General features: G+C 52.3%; 9 protein-coding genes across 9 annotated transcripts; 1 reads left to right on the forward strand and 8 right to left on the reverse strand.

The window, feature by feature from the left end:
- Window positions 1-147: 147 nt before the first annotated feature.
- Window positions 148-1,230, reverse strand: B0H65DRAFT_389262 (heterokaryon incompatibility protein-domain-containing protein; the record flags this gene model as incomplete). Its single annotated transcript, XM_062823734.1, has 1 exon — window positions 148-1,230. A coding segment is annotated over one exon (1,083 nt), but the record flags the coding sequence as incomplete, so codon positions are not given.
- A 764-nt stretch (window positions 1,231-1,994) lies between these two features.
- Window positions 1,995-3,472, reverse strand: B0H65DRAFT_440028 (Conidiation protein 6-domain-containing protein; the record flags this gene model as incomplete). The annotated part of the gene is made up of 3 exons (XM_062825456.1): window positions 1,995-2,137; window positions 3,108-3,200; window positions 3,334-3,472. The coding sequence occupies 3 exons, from the start codon at window positions 3,470-3,472 to the stop codon at window positions 1,995-1,997; spliced, it is 375 nt and encodes a 124-aa protein (XP_062684382.1).
- A 775-nt stretch (window positions 3,473-4,247) lies between these two features.
- On the reverse strand, window positions 4,248-5,894 carry B0H65DRAFT_506557 (ammonium transporter AmtB-like domain-containing protein; the record flags this gene model as incomplete). Its single annotated transcript, XM_062828067.1, has 3 exons — window positions 4,248-5,331; window positions 5,405-5,724; window positions 5,799-5,894. 3 exons carry the CDS (start codon window positions 5,892-5,894, stop codon window positions 4,248-4,250), a joined length of 1,500 nt encoding a protein of 499 aa, XP_062684383.1.
- Window positions 5,895-8,826: 2,932 nt separating this feature from the next.
- B0H65DRAFT_107879 (uncharacterized protein) lies at window positions 8,827-10,300 on the reverse strand. The gene is made up of 2 exons (XM_062820517.1): window positions 9,600-10,300; window positions 8,827-9,419 (listed from the first exon to the last, which is right to left on the reverse strand). Exons 1-2 carry the CDS (start codon window positions 9,936-9,938, stop codon window positions 8,910-8,912), a joined length of 849 nt encoding a protein of 282 aa, XP_062684384.1. The 5' UTR covers window positions 9,939-10,300; the 3' UTR covers window positions 8,827-8,909.
- Window positions 10,301-10,726: 426 nt separating this feature from the next.
- Window positions 10,727-13,122, reverse strand: B0H65DRAFT_107947 (flavin-containing amine oxidoreductase-domain containing protein). Its single transcript, XM_062820520.1, has one exon. The coding sequence runs from the start codon at window positions 12,921-12,923 to the stop codon at window positions 10,836-10,838; it is 2,088 nt and encodes a 695-aa protein (XP_062684385.1). The 5' UTR covers window positions 12,924-13,122; the 3' UTR covers window positions 10,727-10,835.
- Window positions 13,123-14,630: 1,508 nt separating this feature from the next.
- On the reverse strand, window positions 14,631-16,981 carry B0H65DRAFT_456875 (cyclin-like protein). The gene is made up of 3 exons (XM_062826324.1): window positions 15,882-16,981; window positions 15,424-15,819; window positions 14,631-15,352 (listed from the first exon to the last, which is right to left on the reverse strand). The coding sequence occupies exons 1-3, from the start codon at window positions 16,500-16,502 to the stop codon at window positions 15,086-15,088; spliced, it is 1,284 nt and encodes a 427-aa protein (XP_062684386.1). The 5' UTR covers window positions 16,503-16,981; the 3' UTR covers window positions 14,631-15,085.
- A 170-nt stretch (window positions 16,982-17,151) lies between these two features.
- On the reverse strand, window positions 17,152-18,957 carry B0H65DRAFT_107896 (uncharacterized protein). Its single transcript, XM_062820519.1, has 3 exons — window positions 18,723-18,957; window positions 18,370-18,656; window positions 17,152-18,316 (listed from the first exon to the last, which is right to left on the reverse strand). Exons 1-3 carry the CDS (start codon window positions 18,847-18,849, stop codon window positions 17,336-17,338), a joined length of 1,395 nt encoding a protein of 464 aa, XP_062684387.1. The 5' UTR covers window positions 18,850-18,957; the 3' UTR covers window positions 17,152-17,335.
- Window positions 18,958-21,956: 2,999 nt separating this feature from the next.
- Window positions 21,957-23,404, reverse strand: B0H65DRAFT_107985 (BAR domain-containing protein). The gene is made up of 5 exons (XM_062820522.1): window positions 23,307-23,404; window positions 23,128-23,224; window positions 22,982-23,055; window positions 22,704-22,910; window positions 21,957-22,562 (listed from the first exon to the last, which is right to left on the reverse strand). Exons 1-5 carry the CDS (start codon window positions 23,317-23,319, stop codon window positions 22,168-22,170), a joined length of 786 nt encoding a protein of 261 aa, XP_062684388.1. The 5' UTR covers window positions 23,320-23,404; the 3' UTR covers window positions 21,957-22,167.
- Window positions 23,405-24,071: 667 nt separating this feature from the next.
- Window positions 24,072-25,045, forward strand: B0H65DRAFT_107992 (peptidyl-tRNA hydrolase). Its single transcript, XM_062820523.1, has one exon. It carries the CDS (start codon window positions 24,279-24,281, stop codon window positions 24,948-24,950), a length of 672 nt encoding a protein of 223 aa, XP_062684389.1. The 5' UTR covers window positions 24,072-24,278; the 3' UTR covers window positions 24,951-25,045.
- The last annotated feature ends 1 nt before the right edge of the window (window position 25,046 follows it).

Here is a 25,046-nt window from a genome sequence, read left to right on the forward strand (position 1 = left end):
GATCCACAGTCCGTCCCTGCGGACATAGAAAACCTCACGCCCATTGACCAGCTCCATTGAGAGTGTAACAAGAGATTTGAAGCCATACTGCATCAAGTCGTATATTCTTGCCGTCCGGATTCGGAACCCGGACCTCACTAGGCATCTCCCATTCCAATCCACCCATGACCAACTTGGAAACAGACGTCGTCGCATGGTACCGGGGTAGGGTGCACGCCTCTGTTCTTGTCCTAGAGAATCGAGAACGGAGTCATCGACTCGTAAACGCCACAGGAATCCCGCTACAAGCCTGTCCAGTATTTGTTTCCCTGACGTGAAAATCGGAATCCCCCAAATGTGATACACCGGCTTCGCTGCAGAGACAAACCTCCTGAGGATACCTTCAAAAGCGTTTAGGGCATCACTCTGGAAGCCAAGTTCCCTCTCGGTATATGTATCAATGAGTACAAGCAGCTCCTCCGGGACATCTCCGACCCTTCCATCTGGGAATGGTATATGATTATTCCACAGATCGTACATGTACAAGGGCGATCTTCTGTACAAGGAGTCATCAGCTTCTGAGGGGGTTACGATGCTTTCCATGCAACGGATAGAGTTGCACTGAAAATAGACTTGATTGTCCAAAAAGAAAAGACGGCGACATGAGAGGAGTCCTTCTTGGTAAGTCCAAGCCCTTGTGTCCCATCGTGTTTTTGAAAGCTGATAATCAATATCGGGATAAAGGAGAACGAGTGTGCCGGATCCAATATCCACGAACTCCTGTGGAACCCGCCGCGTCGAGGCAACACCAGGTAACCCATAGGAGGGATCATCCCCAGTGGCTGCGATGATAGTAACGGTGGCGCATTCGTAAATGATATCCATGCTCCTAATTTGACAATGTTTGGCCTCGGGATTGTCCTGTGGAATGCAGTATCGATCAACCCATAAGTAATTGTACCCCATGTACTGGGTTGCTGCGATGGCATCGTCGATAACCTTGGGCGTCTGTGTCGGAAGACCGTCTCCCGCGGGAATATCTGAAGCGTCTTTGGAGCCCCATACGTAACTGAGAGCAATGAATTGCATTTTGTCGACTTCTGCTATCTCGCTCAATGTCACCAGCTTTCGAGAGGAGCACTCTATGAGTTTAAACCCCGAAATCTTGGCGACCCGAGTGGTGTCAGAGAGGCAAGTCTTCTGATGATGTGCACAGCAATGCGAAAGCCATTGCTTGACAGCATTGAAATCAACCTATGGTCCCGGGACCCTTGGGGATAACCTATCCTCGATTTGATTGTCGACATACATGATTGGCAGGCGTCGTACGTTTATATTTCGGTCGTGGCGTTGCATCTCATTTGTGAGTGAAATAGTCATCGTGTTTTCTGTCCAGGCATTTGATTTGTGAGTGAAATAGTCATCGTGTTTTCTGTCCAGGCATTTGACTTCCCCAGGTCTTCCAGCAAAAGCCGTGTCTGGAACCGGCCATGAGGTTGCTCTAACAGACACATACGTGGTGGGGTCGATTCCTGTTATTGTGCAAACCGTTTCGAAGAAATTGCAAAAGCAGCTTGTCGGTTGAGGACTTTTGGCTTTGGTGGAAAAGCCCTCTGAAAGCCGGTCAAGTAACCATTCTCTTGTCGCGTATGGTGTCAGGGACTTGGATATATTGGGAAGGTCATCCGAGAAGCGCGCAACCATCTCTTTGATTGTTCTATCCATCTTCGCGCGCCGTTTCACGGACTTAAGGGTTTCGACCACGTAAACACAAGTCCAACAACTTTCGTTGTTTAGGAACGACCGTGCCTCCTTGTCTTGAATGTCTGCATTAATCAGCCGTCAGCAACTTTGTAATTTTCCTACTTGGCTGCAATACTGAGAATACGTAGCGTGTTCCTCCAGATTGATACAACAAAAGCTTCATTTCTTTTTCCCCTAGAGGGGATCCAACAAGAAACCATGTTTGGCATCTACCCCATTCCTCTATTCAGACACCCTGCAATTCTACCAAGTCACGGGGTTCCAATGAAGCATAAGAGCGGCTCACCCTTGAGGTTCTGGAGCTGTCTGTGTAGCTCGTCGATTTGCAAGAATCTTTCATACGAAGGTCCACCGATCTCCCGGAATTGAGCGGCAGAGCTCAAAAGCTCGGAGACTATTTGCAAGGGTTAGTAAACTAGGAACGATATATATAGAGCCAACGAAGCGGTTACATGCCCTGTTTCAAAACCAGGGTGAAGTCCATATCAGTTGAAAAGAGTGAGAATTGTGAGCTTAGCTTGCGATCCTCGCGTATATGGTCACGTATATAGTCACTGCTAAGAAGTGATGCCCGATATGGCTCGCGATTTGTGCTCTCCTGGTCAGATTAGGGAGGAGATATCACTGCCCCCGAAGGCAGTTGAAATTGTTTGGTGAGAAAATCCGTGTTTGGCTGTTGTCGGGCGGTGTTGTGAAAACAACGGTCTTTGTTGTGTTGTGCGAAGCAAGACGTTGTATGCACCGGCTGGCGGACGACCTGACCTAACCTGGCAAGAGATGAAAGGGAGTAATGATTGAGAAATGCTTGATTGGCGGTGTGGTTGAGACGGAAAAGACGGGAGAAGTGACTTGCCAGGCCAAGCTGAATACCACGAGGACAAAAAACCTGAGCGGGGTGCACATCCCAATGTCCACAGCCACAATCCAGCCTCAAGCCTGCAACAGCGGGCAACAGAACTTAACCGCGCCGAATGGAAACTCTTTTGTTTACTGTACGGTCGTTCCTTCCCGATGGTCGTCAGAACCAGGCACGTCTTTCCCCTCGCTGCAGGGGGAATCAGGGGCCTTAGCAGATAGGTACGAGCCCCTCACTGCACGTGTCGACTCCCGTCATGACGAGTATCTTGGTCGGATTCACCAATTTATAACACCGATTTCTATCAACCTCAACCGTGACCCATCCCATCCCTTCAACATGCCCAGACGCTCCATCAAAGCATCACTCAACCTTGAACGAAAATTCCATGACTGCGCATTCCACCATTACCACCATCACCGCCATCACCAACCCGTCCCTTGGTCACTCACTACCTATTAACCAGCAGCAGCCCGACTCCCATACAACTCCTCCGCCGCACTCTTACTAACAGGTTTATTCCTAATCGCCTCCTGCGTCTTGCTTCCTCCCAGCTCTTCAATCATCTTTTCGCTGTGTTCCTTGGATTTCTCACTTGTATCTGTTGATGCCATTTCCATTAGTTAGTTCCTTCCTTGCCAAAAAAACGAAGTGACAATCATGGGGCCGGGAAGTGAGTGGGTCAGTAGGAAGGAGGGGTAGAAAAGAAAGAAGGAAGGAAGGAAGGAACGTACTCGGATTCGCAAGATTGGCCTTATGCCCTCTAATCTCGTTGGAGGTGTGTTCCTTCCCTTCGTTGAGCTCTTTCATGTCGTTGGACATGACGGATTTGGCGCCTTCAGAGGACATCGTAGTACCAGATGTTTCTGCCATTTTGTTTGTGAAGCACTGACCACGTAAGTCCGATATGCAAAGGTGGTGAGTGGGAATGTTGGATTGGGATAGTTAGGTGAGTGAAGACGGGCGATCCAGGGTTTGTGTGGTTAAGTTGTTCGAGACAGGCAGAGTGTGTAAGTCCTTCACGCTGAGATGACCGAGAAATCTGACATTGTCGTAAGGTCAATCGCGGCATGATATATATCTCCCCTTCCTGCACTTCGCGATTGGATGACGTCTTTCTAGTCTCTCGTCCTCCCGTCTTCGGCTTGTGGTTGTGAAGAGAACTGTATTCCTGTTCTTCGCAAAGGTTGCTTTGTCTCCCAAGGTGAGAAGGTCTCACATTTGACGTCATTCGTGGCCCGTCTTGGCGATCAAGGACTCACACTGGTACTCAACACCACCACGACACTTATTCTTTGGCGGGGTGATTGGTAAAGAGCGTCTGGATGATGGTCCTTGGAGGTAGGTTCCAGGAAACAGGTAAACAGAGTCGGGCGATGAGACCCAAGGAACTTAACGATTGGATGGCAGGCACCGCATGACAACCACAACACTTGAAGACGGGTCAAACGATGGAAACAGAAGTATGAGCAGGTCCATTAGACGAAACTCAACTGGTATGAACAAGAAAGCCACATGGTATCATTGGTATAACCTCCGTACATCATTATCCACATATCCACATTACAACCCCCAGACAAGCCGTCCCGTCCAGGTTCAGTCCATATATGCATACACATCATCATATCCACAGCTCACCCGCCAACAATTAGACCTGCTTCTCAGGGTCCCTTCCGCTGATGCTACCCGCCGTGCTGTTAGGAGCAGTCAACCCAGGAATGACATGATCCAAGCTGCGAGTGACCTCGACATAATCGTACGCGAACTCGCCGAGCTGGTCATCATCAAGACCAATCTCCTCCTGGTGCTCGTCGACACGGAGCGAAAGACCGGGAACGAGGTTGAGGAGGAAGAGGATGACGCAGGTCATGACGAAGGAGTAGGAGAAGCCGGCGACGCTGTCGGCGAGCTGGTAGGCGAGCTGGATGTAGTGGTGGTTGACCCAGCCACCGTCAATGACGGTGGCACCGTCCAGAGCGGCGATGTAGTCACTGTGATGAAAGTTAGTGGAGGGTTTCTTGAGGGAGATATGGGAAGAAGGGGGAAAGACATACGCAGCAAAGATACCAGTCAACAAGTTACCGACAATACCGCCAACACCGTGCTCAGCAAACACATCGAGCGCCTCATCGATGCCGAGCACGAACTTGAGCTTGGTAGCAAAGTTGCAGCTGATACCGCCGACAACACCAAAGATGAAAGCCGACCAAGGGGGCACATAACCCGCAGCAGGGGTGATGGCGACAAGACCAGCAATGGCACCGGAGCAGAAGCCGACGGTGCTCCACTTCCTCTCCAGCCGGTAATCGAGCAAGACCCAGGTCAAGCCACCGACGCAGGCGGCGATGTGGGTGACGATGCAGGCCATGACGGAACGAAGGTTGGCGGCCAGGGCGCTGCCGCCGTTGAAGCCGAACCAGCCGACCCAGAGGAACACAGTCCCCAAAACGACGTGGGTGACGTTGTGGGGGCGGTAGGGCAGGCCATTGACCTTGTTGTAGCCGTTGCGCTTGCCGAGCATGAGCGAGTAGGCGAGGGCGGCGGCGCCGGAGCTGATGTGCACGGGGGTGCCGCCCGCAAAGTCGAGACCGCCCATCTTGAACGACCAGCCGTTGCCGTTCCAGGTCCAGTAGGCGATGGGGTCGTAGACGATGGTGGTCCAGATGAACATGAACACCAGGGCGGGAAGCATACGGCCGCGATCAGCGCACGCGCCAATGGCGAGAGCGGGACTAAGGGGGTCAAGTGTTAGTGTGAGCTCGCGAGGAAAGGAAAGGGAGTGTAAAAAAAAACAAAAAAACATACGTGATGGCGGCGAACATGCCCTGATAAAGGCAGAAAAGAAGGTCGGGGATCTTGCTGCTGCCAACGCTAGGCTGCGCAAGAGTCTTCATAAGACCAAAGTTGGAGAGGTTGCCGATGTAGGCGCTTCCGGTATGGGAGAAGGCGAGCGAGTATCCCCAGAAGAACCATTGGAACCCTACGAGGGCTATCGACATGAGAGACAGCCAGATGAGGGCCAAGGCTGACTTTCTTCGTGCAAGACCGCTGTAGAAGAAACCGACACCGGGAACCATGAGCAACACGAGGGCTGAACATGTCATGATCCATCCGAAATCTCCGGCCTGGTGTATAAGTCACAGGTTAGCCACTGATGTTCCTTCCCACTCCTTCGTAAGATGGCATGGTGATGTCGTACAGAGTAATAACGGTTGAGGTCTTCGAGAAGGGGGTTGCCTCCATCGTTGGCGACACCGGTAACCCCCTCGTACGGTTCGACGGGGCCGGACGACATGTTGGAGGTTGTTTCAATCCCAACACCGATCGGTAATATGTCGAGATCAAGTGAACAGGTTCGATATGCTGTGGCTGACCAGAGCACTTGTTGCTGAAAGCGTACACGAACCAAGTCGTCGGTGCCGTGTGATGTCGATAAGTCTATGAGACGACTTGAGGTTGCAGAGAAGATGAGTTCTGGAACCTGTTCAGCAGGAGGGATCTGCAGGGTAAATAAACAGACCCAGGACCAAGGGCGAGGAGCCGTGAAACATGTCAACGATGTGTTGACCCCATGCACTCCAAGCTGCAGTTATCAGTGTTGGTACCCCTTGATCCCGTGTTGATGGTGTCGAGGTAGGGCTCCATTCCGTTCTGGGAAACCCCGCCAAGACCTCAGCTTTGATGAATGGGTGGGCCACAAAGATAAGAGACCCGGACGCCATGAGAGGACGGTGGGGGTTGAACCCGTGGGATTCCGATCCATTTTTGGCCATTGTAAGCGGTCTTCATGTCTTTGTGCCTTGTTCCATGCTGGGCGTGTTGCCCGAAGAGTGTCCAAGGAGGTCCGCCGAATCTTACATTAAGGTACCCAAGGGCCAATGACGGCCTGTCGGGCAAAAGAGAAAGCTCGGAGCGAGTGGTTACACAGTTCCAACTTGATGAGGTGAGAACAAACTTTGGCGATGCCTTGTCGTACCAGACGAAGTCGTCGAAGCGTCGAAACAGCCAAACCGTAAAATATCCTTTTTCGTCCTTCACTTGATCGATCTGGCCTAGTGATGCAGGCAACCTTTTGGGTTACATGATCATCCTGCAGTTTACCTAGGAGCCCTTTCCCTCGTGGAAAAACATGGAGTTGGTAGTGTCGTGATTGACAGCCTTCTATAATGTGGCCCAATTAAGAAACACAGTAGTCCGGGGTACGTTGTGATGCCCACGCCCTTTAGTGATTCCGTAATTTCCATTGGCGGGTAGCACCACATGAGAGATGTGCCTCGGCGGCGGCGGGAGAATCGGCTACCGTCATCAATTTCTTTGCATTCCACGACATCAGTTTGGATGAAGAAACTGCAAACATCTTGAGGCAACGTCTCTCGATCTGATGAGTCTCCGCAATGCTTCTCAGTTGGTATCAACAGACAGAAGGATCCAAAGGTGACGGACGGCATATTGAACGGCAGCCTCCCACCCGTAGGATTCCGATGCCATAGACAGTTGGAATCCGAGTTGAATGCGGTCGGTTGGGTGTGGTGGACTGATTCGGATCAAGCAGCAAACGGATGCTGATAAAGATGGAAACAGTTGAAAGCGTGGACGGGAATTACGAGAATGCATCGCTCCCTGGTCCTTATCAGTTTGGTCACTGCCCTGTTATCAGGGGACTCCACTTCAGCCTACTGTGTAGCGGGGAGCCCAGGGTCAGGGTTGGGGCAGGGGCGTGGCGCCCCACCCGTATGAAAGCCCAGAACATGTGCATCTTGTGAATCCTTCAGGTTCCAATATTGATGCTGAAAACAGAGCTTCTTCGCTTAAACAAAGCCACAACCGGTCGGATAAGAGGGAGGCGTTCTTGCCATTGGCGCCGTCCGTTTCTCTCTTATCTCTCGGCAGAGTGGGTCCCGTCTTGGCTACCTTGGCGAGCGATGCCTGGTCGACTTCCTTCAACTTTCGAATCAAGATGAAAGTTTTCAGATACCTCTAGACATCCGAGAGAAGGAAGCTATTCACAGAGAATCAGAGGTAATGGTTAGTATAAATACAGAGACCACAAGACCTCGGATTCAACAGTCTCACCTTTCTCGATGCACAACGTCCTCAGCCTCACAGTCTGGAGCACCGATACACAGCAGGCATGGATGTCTCTCGCACTTACCGCAACACTTGGTCACAGCATCAGCCTGTGTTTTACCATACTGTAACCAACAAGAAACTGAACCTAGAAACCTAGCTTGAAACATCCAAAGGGAGACGCCGATACTCGGAAGAGACAAACCATCACCCTTCACTATCGTCTATCGACAACTTCTTTGTCTGCTTCCAAACCTTCTTATCAGTCAAACAAGCCCGTCACCGGAATGCGATCTCGTTCTGGAAATCTTCCCTAGCCGATGGACGATTGCTGTTAATGATAAAAGATAAGAAACTGACTTGGTGGTGTCATCACGCCGTACTCGGACCCGTACCTGATTGCCCGCGCTCCACTCTTAAGGTAGGGTAGCGACCCGACGCTAACGGTTCTCCACCGTGTCCACTGCATCCACTGTTATCCCCGCCGTCTTGGCGTGGGCTTGGCTAACGCTTATTTTGTGGGTTCGATGTTTTCCAATGTTCAAAATTGAGCATGTGCATTTTTCTCCTGTCAACACCATCGTTAGGGTTAGGGTTATAGGGTTATTCCATTACTACCAAATCTATACGCAAGTGCTTATCCTCGTCTATTCTTACTGTACCGTTCCTTCACCGCCCCAACAACTGAAACTATCGATAACCTTCTTCAACTGCCTCGTCAACTTGCGGTTGATGTCTGCTATGCGGACGCCATCCGTTTTGCTCAACTTTTCTCCCTTCTTTTGGCGTTGCGTTCATCCTTGCGTGCATCCTTGGTGGCATGGTACTTTTCCCTTTTTTTGGCGTTGATCTCATCCTTGCGTTCATCCTTGGTGGCATGGTATCTTTCCCTTGCTTTGGCGTTGATCTCATCCTTGTTGGCATCGTACTTTTCCCTTAATTTCGCATTAACTTCATCCTTGTTGGCAAGGTACCTCTCGCGCCTCTTCACGTTGTCTCTATCCTTGTCCCTCTGTCTGCCCCTTTCCCGCTCCTTCTCAAGTACCTGAGCGTACTTGTCTGGGTTTTCCGCTTTCATTTTTGCTCTGGCTTCCCTTGCATTGGTAGCCTTCACGCGCCTGGCTTCTTTTTCCGCTTCTTCGATTTCATCTTCTGATAGGCCTTGAAGTAGCCATCGTTGACGACGCACACTCTCGGTCCAGGCGTCATGCGTGCACAATCCCCCATAGGGTATTGACGTGCTTTATTGATGGTTCGTTAGTGTCGGGTGAACGGAATTTCGGTCTTGAAGGGCACAAAACCCATATGTAAGGGCTGTCTCGAGAAGTAAAAACAAAGCCCGAGTTGGTAGGATCAAAGAAACCTCTGTAGGACATGGTGTTGACACTAGGACTTTCCTGTGTGAGATTATATAGCCATGTTGATGCGCAATTCTCGTCAACTTCGAGAACCCTTCGTCGTTATCGTAATGGTAGAACCTTTGATGGACACCTAGAGTCATGTGGGTCCCACTACCAATGTAAATCAAGGGCGGTGATATGTTGATAGGAGTAGGCGCATTTCCGTCCTGGGGAACTTCGAGGTTATACTTGTACTCTTGGGGGTTGAGCCCAGCTCCCAACAGGGGACCATTGTCGACAGCGTTAGACTCAATAGGCTGCTGGTCGTCGATAGAAGTTTTATTCTTCTTGGCTCTCTTCGTAGGGCGCTCTGCGGCAGGGCTCCTTGGTAAAGATGCCCTTTTCTTGGTCGACTGGACACCCGCTGCGTTAGAGAAGGGAGGCTTGACCGTAGGACTAGCAGGCGCGAAATCATCATCGAATCCAAACCCGCCCTTCGCCTCACCCGCCTCGCTCTCCGAGTCACTCTCATCGTCCCACTCCAGCTCAGAAATAGGCGAGAACTCCGAGGCAAACTTGGAGAACCCACTAGCCTTTGCAATCTCCGTAGCAGCAGCAGTAGGAGTTTGATCCTGCGATCCGTGACGCAAGGGAGTATGAGAACCGCTACCGCTGGCTTGGTGTTCGGAAGGTTTCTCGAGTATCAACAGGTATACGACAAAAGCGTGGTCGTCGGTGTTTGCGAATTCCGGCAACGATTTTAGTTTGTCCAAGGTTGGAGGCTTTGATGACTCTAGGATGCTTTGGAGGTTTTCGTCACAATTCAACGAGGCAGAGTAAGTCCGAAGTGATTTCCTATCTGGAAGGTGCTGCTTGACTTGCAATTTGCGTTTACTGGCCCAGGTGCGATAGGCGGTATACGCTCTTCCCATGAGCGTTGCTTCGAATGTTTTGGATTCCTCGTCGCTCTCACTCCATCATTCCTCGTCGCTCTCACTCCACCATCCTTTCTCATCGCCATCGTCAGCATTGTTGTGCTCGTGGGCTGTCGCAGCCTGCGCTCTGGTTGTGATGGGCATGGTGTCCAATGTACGGATGGCAACCAAAACCAAGAGAAGAGGAACAAGAGAAGAGGAACAAAAGCAGAGAGGAACCAACAAGGAGGGTAAAACATCCAGCAGCAGCAGCAGAGTTTTCCATCCTTCCTGAGGAAGGAACACTTCGTCTTGGTCAGTTTCTTGGTTAGTTGGCCCTGCCAGCTTTTCTTCTGCACACCAAACTGATTGATTAATGCGTGGGAACCAGCGTAGATGGAATGACTTGATTCAATGACTATCTTCATGATGATGATCGGGGAGCGACGGGTTTGGCTGGCGCAACGAGTCCGGCTGGCGCGACGGGTTTGGCGGTCTCCTGCTTGGCTGCGGTCGCCTTGCCGCGGCCCGATTTCTTCGCGTTGGCCATCAGTTTTTCGAATGAGAGGAGCGGCATAAATGTTGCGAGGAATCTGAACAGAGCCAAGATGACAGGATCCGAAGCGACGCAATTGACTACATGTTTGGGTTTTCCTTCGAAGCTACCACAATTTATCTACTACCTGATAGTCGTGTCCGCACAGGGAAACACACGACATGGTGATCTTCCAGACATTTGGACATCGCCGCTGCCTCCTGCCTTTGACGCCCAAATTGATGTCATATGCGACAAAGGCCAAGTCAAGTGAAAGTCAAGATAGTCTTCATTACTAAACTCATAAACATCAGGTCTATTTCATCGTCAAAAGTCATCAAGTCTTGCTGCTGGCCTCAAGGTTTGCCCATCACACCACACTACACATCAATCCACCTAGCCATCCACTTATCCACCGTCGCCTTCGCCTCATCCACCAACCCCAACTCCAACAACAACTGCACACTCCCTCTAATCCCGCTCTCCAGCGCCGACGCGATCCACGCATGCGTATAACTAGTATGCTCGCCCACAAACACCAAGTTATTCCTCGTCTGGAAGTACTCCGGCAGATACAATTCATGCTGACCAACCGTCGGACTGGCCCACGACGTGCTCTCGAGGGGATCCAGCGCCCAGCACCTCCTATTGAATTTACCCGTGTACTGCTCCTTGACCAGCTCCTCGCCGTGGATCTCGGCCATCGCGTCCAAAACGTATTGCGCGTGTTCTTCTTCGGGGGTGGAGACCCAGCGGTCACCCCAGTCTGGGTTGGAGATGTAGGAGCCGAGGATGGAGGCGGGACCGGTGGCATTGATGTTGTAGGAAGGGTAGCAGATGGATCCGATGCCGGGGATGTCGGAGGAGGTGGAACACGAGCCGTAGATGGGTTGGGGCAAGTGCTCCCAGAAACGGGTGCGGAACTCGAGCGCGACCTTGCAGGCGGATGTGTACTCGACGTTTTGGATGGCGTGGGCTAAGGTGGGCGCGGTGAGGTCCAAGGCGGGGGAGAAGCGCCATTTCTTGACGATGGAAAAAGGGGCGGCGATGACGGCGTAGTCGTGCGTCGAAGACTCGAAGGAGTCTTTGTAGCTGTTGCGGCTGTGGAGGGTAACCTTTTTGGTTTCGGCGTCGAATGCGACGCGCTCCACGCGCCGGTTCAAGGTGGTGGCGTTATCGACGAGCGGGTGGAAGGAGAGGGGGAGGCGGTTAAGACCGCCGTCGATGGTCTTCCATGTTGAGGCGGAAAAGTACATCCCTTCGTAAAGCGTGTCCCAGTAGGAGTGCGCGCTGGCGCCTAGGAAGGCCGTGTCGTTAAGCGAGCCGCGCAGGTAGTTCACCATGAAGCCGAACTCGCTCCATTGGTCACCGGGAAGACCGGCGATGCCGCCGCTCAGCCAGTCGGCGTGCGCTTTGAACATGTTCTGGGCCATCTCGGCGAAGAACTCGTTGGTATCGGGGACGAAGGTATCGACCTTTTGGCTGAGGGACTTGGTGGAGTTGTTGGAGACGCGGGTGAGCGCGAGCGAGGAGTTGGCGGCGAGCTCGGCGAGGGTGGGCGGCAGACCGGTCTCGGGGTTCTTGATGCCGTCGTAGTAGTAGAGGCCGTTGGGGTTGGACTGGTACCAGGGGATGAAGTCGACGCTGAGGTTCTTGGAGTGCCCGTTGAGGCTGTTCATCTCCTCGGCCAGCTGGAAGACGAGCTGGTGGTCGCTGACGTTGTACGTCTCGTTGCCGAGCGTGATGGTGTTGGGGAACCGCATGGGACCCATCTCCTGGTAGCTGTAGTCGAAGGGCCCGCCGGAGAGGTACTCGGTGTGCACGCGGCCACCGAGCCGGTTGCCGCCTTCGATGATGCTGACGTTCTTCATGCCGGCTTGCGTCAGGCAGAGGTAGGTCATCAGACCGGACATGCCGGCGCCGACGATGGCGATGTTCTTGCTCTTGGCCTTCTCGACGTCAACGAGGGAGATCTCCTTGTCCTCGAGCAGCTTGACGCCGTCGAACCAGGGCCCCCATACGTTGATGCCGTTGTCGGTAGTCATAGGGATGGCGACGGAGTCTGAGGACTTGGTGGCGCGGGCCTTGAGGTCACGACGCATCTTGATGGACTTGAAGTCAAAGGACTGAGGCCTGCTGCGACCGACGAGACGGCCGTTGGCACGGCTCCAGGCTGAGATACAGCCACCGGACTGGACATTCTCGGGAATCACCCAAACAAGACGATCGTGGTGAGCGTCGGTGGGCTGGCTGATGGAGTGATGGGCCTCTTCTTCACGCTTGGACTGGCATGAACCGTAGGTGTAGCTGATAGCGCCCTCGACTGACGCTGAACGCTCAACGTGGATGTTGGAAAGGCGGGAGTTGAGTGATGACCGAGTCTCGAGCTTGAGGGGGAGGGAAGGGGTGACTGCGGACTGGGCCGGTAGGGCGAGCAGTGCCGCACCCGCGGCAGCAGACCACTTCATGGTTCAAGAAAGTGAATAGACGAAAGGACGATGATCTCTTGTGGTCCTAAGGGAATCAAGAGATTTAAAATGGTGGAGGGTTGATGAATAAAGAGTCAATGACACAACTCAATGTTGTCCTTCCATAAGAGAGAGGGAAGATATCTCTTAAAAGGACCAACATCGAACCACCCCAGAATATATCACCGACGAGACCCGACATTATCCAGGCCCGGCCCTTGTTCGTTCCTCCTGATGAGGCTTCATCATATCGAGAAAGTCAGTTGTACGTAACTGATTCACTCCAGTCAGTGAGGCTTTCTGCACTGCCTAGAGGCGGCTCAAGGGGGAAGGTGGTGTAGAGGTACAGTATCGGCGTTGCCTTCAACGTCACCGTTCCATTCGAGAACCCTTGCGGTCTAGGTTTGGGAGAACTGATAACCGGCCGAGGGCCGAGTTCCGAGTAGATAGTGTACCGTATCTTTGAAATCCCAGGGCTCGGATTCGAGGAGTGGAGGTTGGTTGGGTCGGATATCCCAACTGCAACTACAAAACAACCTTTTATGGTTAAGGCTGAACGGTTGGTGATGCAAGCTGACAGCCATGCACACGTGGAGAATCCCTACACATATTGCTACCCCATTCGGTAGGTTGGTGAGATACCCCTAGTCCGCTACGGTCCGATCTAACGAAGAAGTGTGTGTTTCTTTCCGTTGAGAACTAGGGTCTATCAATCGGTCGGTGTCGAAAAGAAGACCCGTTCTGGAATCTCCTCTCTCTTTTTTCTCTAAGCCATGTTGCCAAGAGGTCAAAGGTGAGAAACTCGTCGTCTGTACGCCCTTTGCTTCACCTCAAGGCTGACACTTAGTCTTGCCGGACTCATCGCCGACCGATCAAGCCCGTCAGAAAGATATACGTAGTTTGTAGAAGCCTATGTCTCAATGATCAGCGTATGTCAGCTTATACCAGAGCTGGAATGACACAAGTGAACTTTTGCTTCGCCGCAACTTTGCACAAGGCCACCACTGACAGCCGTTACTGACCGAGGAAACAGAGAAGTAAGCTGCCTGGGTAACGAAGGTTTGAATCCTCTGTGACTGTGAGTCAACCAAAAACCGGCCCAATAGGTAGCCCGCCCGGTGCAAGGTTCTTTTACATAATTACCACTGCCAATGGCCCCGGAAATCTTGCGTTGAAGTCGAAGGATTCGAATGCAGATAATACTGTAGTGCTAACAACAGAATGCGAGCAACCTTTGCGGAATTGAGGCGCTACTGCAGCCCCCCATGCGTGCCAAGAGTGTGGCCGAGACCCCAAAGAAGCTAGAAAGAAGGAAAGAAGACCTTGTTGTTGTTGTTGTTGTCAACCGGAAGGGCGTGTTCTCATGTTCCCGGGAGTCATCAAGGTGTCCCGGACTCGGGTGCGGAGCGATAGAGCCGGCTTTCGAAGGCAGGGGTAGGATTCGGAAGGGGTCGGGGTTGATAGTAGGTAGCGGGAGCTTTGGGGCCGGTTCCATAGGTTAGGGTCCCATCCCAACGGATGTCGGCCCGGAAGTGCTTATCTTCACTGGGCTCCCCATGGTTGTAGATTTGGATAACTCGTCGAGATAACAACCGCGGAAAAGAAGGAGGGGAGTGGTGAAAGTGGGGGGAAAGAAGACGGATGATAGGATGGAAAAGCTTCCCACAAAGAGACAAGACCGGCTGCAACGGTCATCTGGTCTTGGCTCTTGGCCGAGCCTCCTCTTTTCTGTTCGGAAGGGAACCATTGACTCTTCAACTTCCCGAGTCGCCGGCTTGGGTCGGTGGTCACGGTGCATTTGGCGGAGGAGCAGTACTTCTCCTTTCTGTCTTCGCGGTTAAAGGGGAGCAAGCGGACGATTTCCGTGAACGAGCGAAAGAGGAGTCTGAATAAAGTGTTGTTGATCAAGTTACCAAATTCTAAGCACCAAAACATACTGAACAACACCACAAAGCAAGCGTCCGGTGAGCAATCAAGGCGATGGAGGAATAATGAAAACGCTTCATGAACAGTCTATACGTACCACCAAAACCCCAAATACAACGCCAACCGATCTGAACCGAGCCTCGATCCATATATGCAAGTCTAAACACCCTGTTACCAACCTTTGTAGGTGTACCGTCGCACCCAACTACCGCTGGATAGTTTCTCACACCACATGCTCAAAGCGGGCCTCCAAAAGGATCTTCCAACCCACTCCCATCGACCTTCCTCCTCTTCTTCTCCGGCGCACCAGCTGCCAGATCGCCGCCAAAGATACCAGCATCCTTGGCCCCGTTGCTGGCTGCAGGGCGCTCCTCTGAATCGGCACGTCTGAGTCCTGCCTCGCGGCGTTGGCGCTGAAGCTCGGACAGATTCCAGCGCTCGGGGTCGCGACACTTGGTAAGCTTCTTGCGGACGGGCCGGATTTGGGACTTGAAGATTGATTCCTGGAGGTGGGATGTCGTGTTAGCGTGTACTGGGATGGCATTCTAGCGGAGAAAAAAGAAAAGCCACTTACACTAGTCCAATGCGACTTCCTCTCCGGCAGTTCGTTGGACAACATGTTCCTGCATGCCTCGATAGTGCCCATAACCTTATCGCGAATCCCTGGGCCGATTATGGCTGCCCGCTCATCGTTGGTCATTGTCCCTTTGCCACCACCCTCCTTTCGGGATATCCCCGAGTTCTCGGTCCCAGGTAGTGGTGTCACGGCAGGGGTGTTATCGTTGTTGGTAGTGGGCGGGACAAAGTGGAAAGTCTCCTGGATCAGGCGCTCAGCCAGTCCGCGGTCTGCAAGGGATAGTGCTGCGAACATGATCTGCGACGGTGTGTAGTGGAAGTAGGCGTCGGTCATGAGAGGACTGAAGAGCAAAATCTCGTGGGCGCGCTTTTCGGCTGCGATTATTCGTTGCTCCTGGAATCAAGAGAAGAATGTTAGTAACGGCCAGAGGGAACAAGGTAAAAACAGTAACTTACGTCGATATCCCCATAACTCCTCAGCTCCATCATCGCCCCCATCAACGCCCTAAACGGGTGTCTGACCTCAAAGTTGAACCTGTTTCCCTGACAAAGCAGGAACTCGCCAGCGAGAATATCCTGCTTCGTATTGAACTTTTGTTGGAACTCGATGATCCTAGGAAACCTACCCTCCGCCTTGCTTCCTACGAACAGCGCCACGAGTATCATCTCCTGTGGTGGGTACGTCATGATGCTGTTCGTCAGGAAGAACCTCCTGAAGAAGACCGTCGCTGTCGCCCTGACTTCGTCTGGCACTCCGAGATGATCCGCCGCGCGCAGTAATTCGGATACGTAAAAGGATACGAGCAAGGCCTCTTCTTCAGGCTTGAGGAAGTCGGGTAAGGTCGGTGCGCTGTTCTCGTTGGGGTTGGGCGTCCCAGTTCCAGACGGGTCTGGCGTGTTCGCATGGGATGTGTTGTTCGACGTGGGCGGATTCGAAGCTGATGATAGCATGCGCTCGGCTATTCTTTGGCGGGCGATGGCGTTGGTCTTCTCGCGCATGGCAGCAAGCTGGGCGGGCGAGAAGGACCATGCTTCGAACTGCGATGTTGCGCGGTATCGCGCGTCTTCGGACGCCATGCTGGGCGACTAGTAAGCTCCCCACCGGGAGTATATTTTAAAGGGGGTGTCGAAAATCGAGATCCGGGGCTGTTGAAGATGCGCTTGATGTCGTAGGACCGTCTTGAGGAGCGGAGAGCAAAGAGCGGCGTGCAAGTGTTGCGTGGCGGATGGCGATTTAGAAATACTGTGGATGGATTTCTGCCTAGGAAGTTGGTGGAATGGTGTCGAGATTGCGGTATCTTCGAGCTTGGTAGTTTCCGATTATATGCGACCAGTTGAAGGTGGTAAGATGGAAGAGAAAGGTTATGTGCTTTCGAGAAGAACAGGTGTTGAAGGTTCTGGGATGGAAAGGTCAAGACGACGATGACGGGAGTGGGACCCGGCCGGCCCTCGACGTAGCACTGAGTGGGTCCAAAAAGGTACCGGCAGGCAATGAGACCGGGGCGTCCGTGCGTTACGATGTGTTTGATGGGCCAGGTTCATGACATGTGCCACATAGTCCTCTCTTTCCTCCTCGCCATCGTCAAACAAATCATCAACGTTTTTATATCAAATACTTCGATTTCTTAATCTCTACTGTTTTGAATCCCATAGGACGATATCAGGTCCAACCCCCCACGTTTACTCATTTGATAACCGCTGCACGAAGTCGTGGCTCCTGTCCACAAAAACGAATAAGCCAACCATTGGCATTACAACCCAACCTTCATATACTTTACGCCAAACGCCTGCCATTTGCAATATCAATATTCATGCCTGACTATCCACCCGGATTGATGATAGCATCTGTCATAACTGCTCAACTTGATCTCAAGAAAGAGTGTTGCCATTCATGCCCGGTCCTGATACATCTAGTATGTGGATCCGAGATCCCGTCTGGCAGGCACCGGCGGGGGAGGCTTCTTGGAACGGCAAGGAGGCGGCGGAGGAGGAGCCTTACGGACGCCCAAGCCGTTGTTGACCACCGTGTTGCTGGCTGTCCTTGTCAAGCTGCCAATACTGGTAGCTGGGCTCGCACTGCGGGTACACCAGTTGTCTGGACTTCCCGTATCACTGGTGTTGTCATCGTCCCGGTCTGCAAATACGTTCTCGTTCGTTACAATCCGGTTGACGGGGCGCAGCTGGCCACGTAGGCTGCTCACGTTGGGTACGTTCTGGTTAACTCCATAGGTTGAACCGGGTGTGGTGGTTCCGGATCCAGCAGAGATACGACCTCCGACGCGCTCGCGCTCCAAGTTCGCCCCGCCCTGGAAGGTGGCAACAGTATTGGACCTGCCAATGACGGGACGCGGTGCGGCATCGACCTGTTGGTTCTGCGACTGCACAGACAGGGGAGCCCGAGAAACGGCGCTGCGGATAGGCATACGTACGGGCGGTGCCTCTGTCTCAACCTCTTGCTCCTCGTAAACGTTGCGGCTGTTGGTCCGGGACAAGCGGTCGGTAAAGCTTTGTGCGGTGTTGGGCCTGCTTCTACCATCACCGCTGGAAGCAGTTGGTCGCCGTTGGAGGCCAGCACCATAGCCGTTCATACCGTTGGAGGAGGAGACGGCACCACCAGCCCAGCTTTGGCGCACTCTCCGCAACTCATCGGCGCATCTTTCGTGATATTCGAGTTCGGCGTCGAGGAATTGGGTCAAATCGCGCACGCTGTCAACCTCGCCGTCGCGGATATCCTGCATTCTGCGGCCGACATCTTCGGAAGCTTCTTCGTATTTGGCCTTGGCGCTCCGAAGCTCTTCCTCAATACGGAAGTCATCACGGCGTGCCTTTTGAATCTTGGTCGTAGTTGCATCGTAGGCCAAACGTCGGCTCTCGAGCTTCTTGCGAGCAGCCTGGGTTATCCGTTAGCTGTAACTCAAAATTGAAATGGGTCGTGTGTGCTAACCTGGTACTCCTTCATCATGGCTAGAGATCTCTCGAGAGACTCGAGCCACGTAGTTGTCGCCTCGCTCACAAAGGTTTCCTGGATCTGTCCAATCCTCTCATTGGCACGGCCCATTGAGATGAGGCAGCTTCCGAATTCGGAGTCGGACGCAAAGTCTTCACCATGTCCGATCATGGTCTTCCCAAGGTAAGTGGTGGGAATGGACTTGTCCTTGTCTTCGTACGAGTCGCAGCGACGGCCAAGCCACTTGACATAAAGGTTCATGGACTTTTGCAGTCGGTCCATGCCTAACGGTAATTATATGTCAGATTGTGCCCACGGTCAGAATATTGGAGTAGAAAGCAAGTGCATACCTTCAAAGCGAAGTGCCATCTCCATCTCAAGCTGCTTAAAGTCCTCAGACATTGTCGTCTTTTGCTCGGCGCCCATCTTTTCGCCGGCCCATTGAAAGGCGCGGTCGATCTTTTTGGTGATATTCATGGTGTCTATGTTATCGACAGATGCAAGTAAGGCGTTAGGCTAAGTCAATGGACTATTCCTGACAAGAAAGTCGGGGAGGTCGTCGGCTTTTGTGAAGTCGCAATTCTGGCGCTTGTATATGACTGACAGCTTTTTGTTGGTGCCAGGTAAAGTCTGACAGTAAAGAACAGACAATGGCGGGCGTAGCTCGTAACGAATGACAGCTCCCAAGGAGTGATGGTCGACAGATGGATGATGGAGAACAAACGAGCAAAGTGGAAAAGATGGAAAAGGAGGTTGATATTCCGGACGAAGGTGCCAGATATGTACACAGCAGCCGGTTTGGTAGCGAGTGTGAGAGAGAACGTGTGGTGTGTGGGAATGAGTGGTGTGTGGCAAGAATGGCGTGGGTGGATGTTGTCTCAAGGTGATCGAATGGATGTTGATGGATCCGCAGTCCCGAACGTGGTTTTAGACTCGTCTGGGAGGAGTTGCCCCGTTCGTAACCCCCGTCTTATCACGACAGAAACAGGGGAAAAGGTTGAAAATAGATGGTGGATGGAAGGAAAGCATGGATGTCGAGGCACGCCGGGGTCCAATCGACGGCAGCTCAATGCCCTTGCAGCGCGCTAAGGCAGGAGGCGACAGGCCTCGTCTCCATTTCTTCTGCGGGGGAGGCCCAGATTCAGGGGCAATCCAGGCAGTGCAGGTGCTAAAACATCCCGGGAAGGAGCCTGGAACGCTGGGGAAGTGACGACTCCCAACGTCAACTGAACACGAAAAAGGTAATCATTGAGATGGAACTTCCTCACAATTAAGTCAACACGAGGGAAATTGCGTGTCTTTAATTTCTGTACATCATAAAGACGGGAGCTACCATCCCCAGATGATTGTTCAGAAATCATTGGTCCGGTCTGGCTTGTCAAGCTGTCAAGCTGTGAAGAGAAGTTCACAACGATATGGAATTCGTCAACTCTTTAGACGATCCACCCACATGCTTCGTCATGAAATTGCAGTGACGCACATCCAACGAAAATAGGAAGGAGACTTTCATCTTTGCGTCCCCAAATCACCAAAGGTTGGGACCTCAACAATTCGTCAATCCCTCGTCGTATCCAAGGTCTATGCACCCTCACCGACTCCATCTCCCCGCCTTGTCTTTTTCTTTGGTGTCATCATGATCCCTCTCGAGCTGAATCTACCTCTTTCATTCTACACCCATGAAGCTTGTCAAGATATTTGACATTGTTCATCTTCATCCGAACAGTCAAACATCGTCACGAACGCTTTGACCCTGAGCAAGCAATGTTGTCTCAACCGCCAGCTCATCCGCTGTAGTGGCCACCCGATTCCGATTCAGCAAGTGCACATTCATGCATGCATGCAGGCATTCGGATAACAGGAACCGCGGCGCCAACAACAAACCCCTTTGCTTTTGCCAGAGAGCCAGATTGAAAAGACCAACACCATCACGATGTCCAGCCGCCAGCAATGCAAGCCACCCACCACACTGGCCCGAGGAAAACGGTATAGCCTGAAAGGAACAAATTCTGTTGAGGAGAACATTGGGGATTACGGGCCGACACCAGCATTCGTCAATCGCCATCGCCAAGACACGCCAGAAACATCTGGACTTGATGCTAGAAGCCACTGTTTGGTAATCGGTTGCAAGAGAGTCTACTCCATTTTACACAATTCTCTCTTCTCGCGCCGGCGGGTATGTATGTCAATGTTGTGGAACACGACCGAGAAGCCAAACCCGCCTCCAAAGACTTGCACTTATCGGATTACACCTACGCCATTGAACTGTCATTGGAAAGACTCGCGATAATTTCAACTCCAAAACCATAGGCTGGGCGGCAGTTTTTCAACCTTTCCAGCAAAAGAGCAGGCCAAATAAACCCCTGTAGAGTTTAGTTGGTGGAGACCTCTCTTTGAGGTTGTTTCAGCCCTAAGATCGGGTCGCCAATCGCGGCCGCTCAGGGGTTAAAATATAAGGGGCGCGGCGCATGGCAGATGGGCATGATGATCCATCCATTTATTTACCAACGGACGACCACACACGGCAGATGAAGAAAGAGAAGCGGAAGACGGTAGTGTACAGACACCCGACACTGGCTCGGTCATGTCGACCGTCATATCGCCTTCTTCCACAGCAAACGCGCGCGTCTAGGGATGACTGTTTGAGCGCTTAATCCTCGATGAAGATACGGTAAAACTTCATGCTGATATTTTGATGATCCCCAGGGGATTTACCTCTTTCCTCATAAACACTTCTCTCCTTCTTCCCTTTCGACTACGTTCGTTTCCAGTACTTATTCATTCCCCCTTTGTATACAGTCAACTATTCACGTCCATCGATCCCTCGAGCACAGCCCACAACACCGGGCCCCTTCCGTTTCAGACTTCAAGGGAATTTCTGCAGATCACCAGGCCTTGCAAGCTTTCTTTCCAACCTTCCATTGCATGACGCGTTGCGGAGAGAGCCGCATGCCCAGTTAGGGATGTTACAGATTTGGACCACTAGCTCCCAGGGGCAGACCCAGACACCCCGGACTACCAGACTCGGACTCGGACCCCGGACCCCGGACCCGGTATCTGGTAAATTCGGATGCATACGAGGCGACCGTGTCCCCCGTATCGGTAAAGTTAGGTGTGCCGGTCACGGACCTCGTTTCAAAACCTCGAGGTGTTTACGTTCGCTGCACACTCCGTCATTACCGTTCATCTCTTCTGTCTTTCACCGTTCGTTTATTCTACAGAGCGGGCCATCCACCGAGCTAGAGGTACCTACCGAGCGAACCGGATCGACAGAACTAGCAACGAATGGGACTTACACCGCTCTTACCATGACTCGGGTCTCGCGGCTGAATCCCTTGACGGTTCGTATCGTAAATGTTCTCGTGTACATCGCATGAAGAACTGCTCTGGTAATCAAGACTCTCGCTCAGTGTGACAAAATCTAACGCTCAGGAACCGCATAAAATTTGGACTGTCGTGAACGATCCGAGACACAGCATGACTGTTGAAGCAACGCAATGTTCCATAAAAGTTGTGTGATGCCTGTAACCTTTCTGTCTTCTCTCATCCGTAGTAAACAAGGTCTAAACCAATATCCCTCATACCAAGTACGCCGTATTAAGCAATAACGAAGAAAAAAAGAAAGAAAAAGAGTAACGAGGTATATGTCGTCATGAGTAGTTGATGGTGATGGTCCTCCCTCTTTTCCACAATTCCCCCCAATCCCCCAATCCCAACCTATTACACTCGAACCAATCCGCACGACACATAATATCATGTCGTCCTGTCCCTTTTCGCGTTCGCACCGCGCCCTGTTATTTAAACAGTTCCACTGATACTGAGTTCCCTGATCTCCTGCAACACCTGCTCGACCCTGGTATCTAGCTGACCCTGAGCATACTGCTCCCGCGTGTCTGGATCGAGGTACTGCTGTACTTGGGCCATGCGGCTGTATGCTTCGGCGCAGAATCGGAGCTGAATCTTGACAAGGGCCTCGAACGACGGGTCGAGGTAAGGCACGCGGAGGTCGATAAGCTGCGGTAGCTCGGTGCACAATTGCTCGTTGAGCTGCTCGTAGGCTCCCTTGGCCATCTCCATCTCCTTCTCGGCCCGCGGGAGCTTGGTCACGTCCTTGTCGGGCTTCTCGACGAGTTTCTTCACTTTGGCGCGGAGGGCGTCGTAATCGAGGAGTTTGTGACCGCGCTTCTTGATGCCTGTTTTTGGTTTTTGGCGGTCAGCTTATGCACAAAGAGTGGGGGGCGGTGTCGGGACAGAAAAGGGGTGTAAGGTGTTTCGGGAGGGGGAGGGCAATTGATTGCAAGAGAGATGAAGAGGTGGAGAGGGCCGAGACATACATTCGTTAACGTCGGGAAAATAAGCGCAGAATCTGGAAATCGGTTCTAGGACTGTTGTTCGATATGGTCCGTCCAAGGCCTTGATCGTTTCGGCGTCCAGGTCTTCCACTGCTTGCTTGTAACTCCGGCTGACTCCGTCTTTGGCACCAGCATCACCGTAGAAGGCGTCGATGGTCTCGGCGATGCGCATTTGTGAGGCCGTCATTGCTTTTTTCCGGAAAGGTCCTGTTAGTTCACATGTCCCGTTTGGAAAACCGATGGGGAGGGATCTGTCATACCTCGTAGTGAATCAAGATAGCCCTTGGCCTCTTTTTGTAGTCGTAGGGATGCCGCCTCCATAGTCTTGAAGCGTCTGCATGTGAAAGACACTTAGCCCAAATTCTTCCTCCTTTCGGTGTCGTATCTAAACCGAGAATGACCATACCTCTCCTCAACCTCATAATCGCGATCGTTGGTCTTCTCGACATGACCCGTCTTCATCATCACCTGGGTCGTTGCCCGGTTGACATTCTTCTTGAAGCCTGTAAACAAAAAACGGAAGAGGCGGTACCCGTTAGCATTGTCGCATTAGGGGGTATAGGCTATGGCGGGATTTGTGCGTACCGGCCCACGACATGATGGCCGATTTACTCTCGTCGCTTGGTGTCTGACGTCGGTGACTCGTGTGTGTATATGTGGGGGATCGACTGATTGATAGCTTCGTTCAATCGCCGCAATTATTCGGAAGGTGATCGTCTGGTTGATGATTCGTCGCAGATTGATTCGTCGCTCGATAAGATTAGGATATTATAAGTAGATTCGTATCTTGGCCGGATAAGTGGCTCGGAGAATAAGTCGATGTCGGTGTTGATGTTTACGGCGGACTGGCGATGTTTGGCAAGCTTGGAGAGCAGTTGTTGCGGGATCCTTGCCAGTTGCGATGTGCCTGGACATGGACGAACGAAAGGGGTGACGACGTTGGATGTGGCTGTGCTTGCCGCTGCCTGCCAGGAAGACACATTCTTTGGAATGTGATTGGGCACAAATCTGGACGACGTCAGCGGGGTCGACTTGCCAAGCCACATAAGTCTTGGCTTACAAAATTCCATCGGGCCGCTGGCAGACCGCGACAGGTGCGAGACGAAGTTCGACGGCTTCCATTTTCCCCAGAATGATCTCCATCGGCGCGGTCTCCGATCTCCTTGTCCGTCCCGGAGGCCTGGGTCACTAAACATCGGATCATCAATTCACACCAGGTTCATCACAGCAGCTGATCGAGGCACATAGCTGCTAAGAACGGGCAGTGCTGAAGCCGTGATACCGGGCATTGCGGCAGGTCATCTTTACCGTTGACTCATCCCGGCGTAGGTTCACTGTATGTAAAGCCTCTCATCAAAGAGAGTAAAAAGGCGTAGGTCCCGGTCTGAGTTTCTGTCTCTCATTCATTGTCCTTTGTACCCCTGAGCTTGTCTTGGAAATATCAATCTTCCCCATACACTTGGCCAGAACAAAAATCTGTTTCTACCTAAACAGCCAACTGGCATCACCAATTGATACAAAAAAATCAATTACCAAGCGCGGCACTAAGACGGTGAAATGGCCCAGAAGAAAACCATTCGACAGCAACCCTCAGACACAGCCTCAAACCCCGAAAATTACGACGAAAACATGGCATCTCTCAGACGTTTTCTCGTCGTCAGTCTCGGCAACCCGGGAGAGTACCGCGACACATTTCACTCAGCCGGCCATCTGGTGCTCGAATCATTCCAGAAAAAGCTTCCTGAAGAACTCGGACAGCCATCGTTCACCTCGGACCGCTACGGAAAGAAAGCCGTTCGTGCTTCCGCCGGACCAAAGTACACTCTGCTCCAGAGTCCTACGCTCATGAATATCACCGGGCCATGGCTCGCCCGGGCGTACAAGGATTATCTGGTCGACCAGGGACTGAGCCCGGAAGAGGTTGGGCTGGTGCTGGTCCACGACGACTTGGAGGAAGAGTTGGGCGTCGTCAAGGTTCGGCAGTGGAAGGCCAGCCATAGAGGCCACAACGGCATCAAGAGTGTGCTGGCCAGTCTGCCACCCATGCCGGACGCCAAGTGGGCGCGCGTATCGATAGGCATTGGGCGGCCGGACGATAGGGACAGGACCACCGTTTCCGATTTCGTCCTCAGCAAGATCCCAAGGCACGCCAAGGGGATACTACAAGACAAGGGAGGAAGCGGGTTGTGGGAGGCACTCGGCAAGTTGGAGACGAAATGGAACAAATGAGGTCGTGGGTAATGGAGAGCAAGTGCGAGAGAGCTGTGCCGGTGTTGCGCGAGTGAGTTAAGATAGACTATGATACCCCATTTTCAATCATCATCG

Source organism: Neurospora tetraspora, assembly GCF_033439725.1.
Source record: "Neurospora tetraspora strain CBS 560.94 chromosome Unknown B0H65scaffold_2, whole genome shotgun sequence".
NCBI classification, from domain to species: Eukaryota; Fungi; Ascomycota; class Sordariomycetes; order Sordariales; family Sordariaceae; genus Neurospora; species Neurospora tetraspora.

Bases quoted from the DNA above. Each gene is read 5' to 3' on its own strand.
- B0H65DRAFT_107879 (XM_062820517.1), bottom strand. From the start codon at position 9,938: ATGGGAAGAGCGTATACCGCCTATCGCACCTGGGCCAGTAAACGCAAA. The intron at 9,420-9,599 runs GCTAGTGGGTTC...GCGGGTGTCCAG, and splicing joins CTGCTACGGAGATTGCAAAG to TCGACCAAGAAAAGGGCATC.
- B0H65DRAFT_107947 (XM_062820520.1), bottom strand. From the start codon at position 12,923: ATGAAGTGGTCTGCTGCCGCGGGTGCGGCACTGCTCGCCCTACCGGCC.
- B0H65DRAFT_456875 (XM_062826324.1), bottom strand. From the start codon at position 16,502: ATGGCGTCCGAAGACGCGCGATACCGCGCAACATCGCAGTTCGAAGCA. The intron at 15,820-15,881 runs GTAAGTTACTGT...TCTTGATTCCAG, and splicing joins GGAGTTATGGGGATATCGAC to GAGCAACGAATAATCGCAGC. The intron at 15,353-15,423 runs GTAAGTGGCTTT...TCCCACCTCCAG, and splicing joins GGAAGTCGCATTGGACTAGT to GAATCAATCTTCAAGTCCCA.
- B0H65DRAFT_107896 (XM_062820519.1), bottom strand. From the start codon at position 18,849: ATGAATATCACCAAAAAGATCGACCGCGCCTTTCAATGGGCCGGCGAA. The intron at 18,657-18,722 runs GTATGCACTTGC...AATTACCGTTAG, and splicing joins GATGGCACTTCGCTTTGAAG to GCATGGACCGACTGCAAAAG. The intron at 18,317-18,369 runs GTTAGCACACAC...CGGATAACCCAG, and splicing joins CCATGATGAAGGAGTACCAG to GCTGCTCGCAAGAAGCTCGA.
- B0H65DRAFT_107985 (XM_062820522.1), bottom strand. The intron at 22,911-22,981 runs GTATGACAGATC...TCCGGAAAAAAG, and splicing joins CTATCTTGATTCACTACGAG to CAATGACGGCCTCACAAATG. The intron at 22,563-22,703 runs GTATGTCTCGGC...AACCAAAAACAG, and splicing joins TTTTCCCGACGTTAACGAAT to GCATCAAGAAGCGCGGTCAC.
- B0H65DRAFT_107992 (XM_062820523.1), top strand. From the start codon at position 24,279: ATGGCCCAGAAGAAAACCATTCGACAGCAACCCTCAGACACAGCCTCA.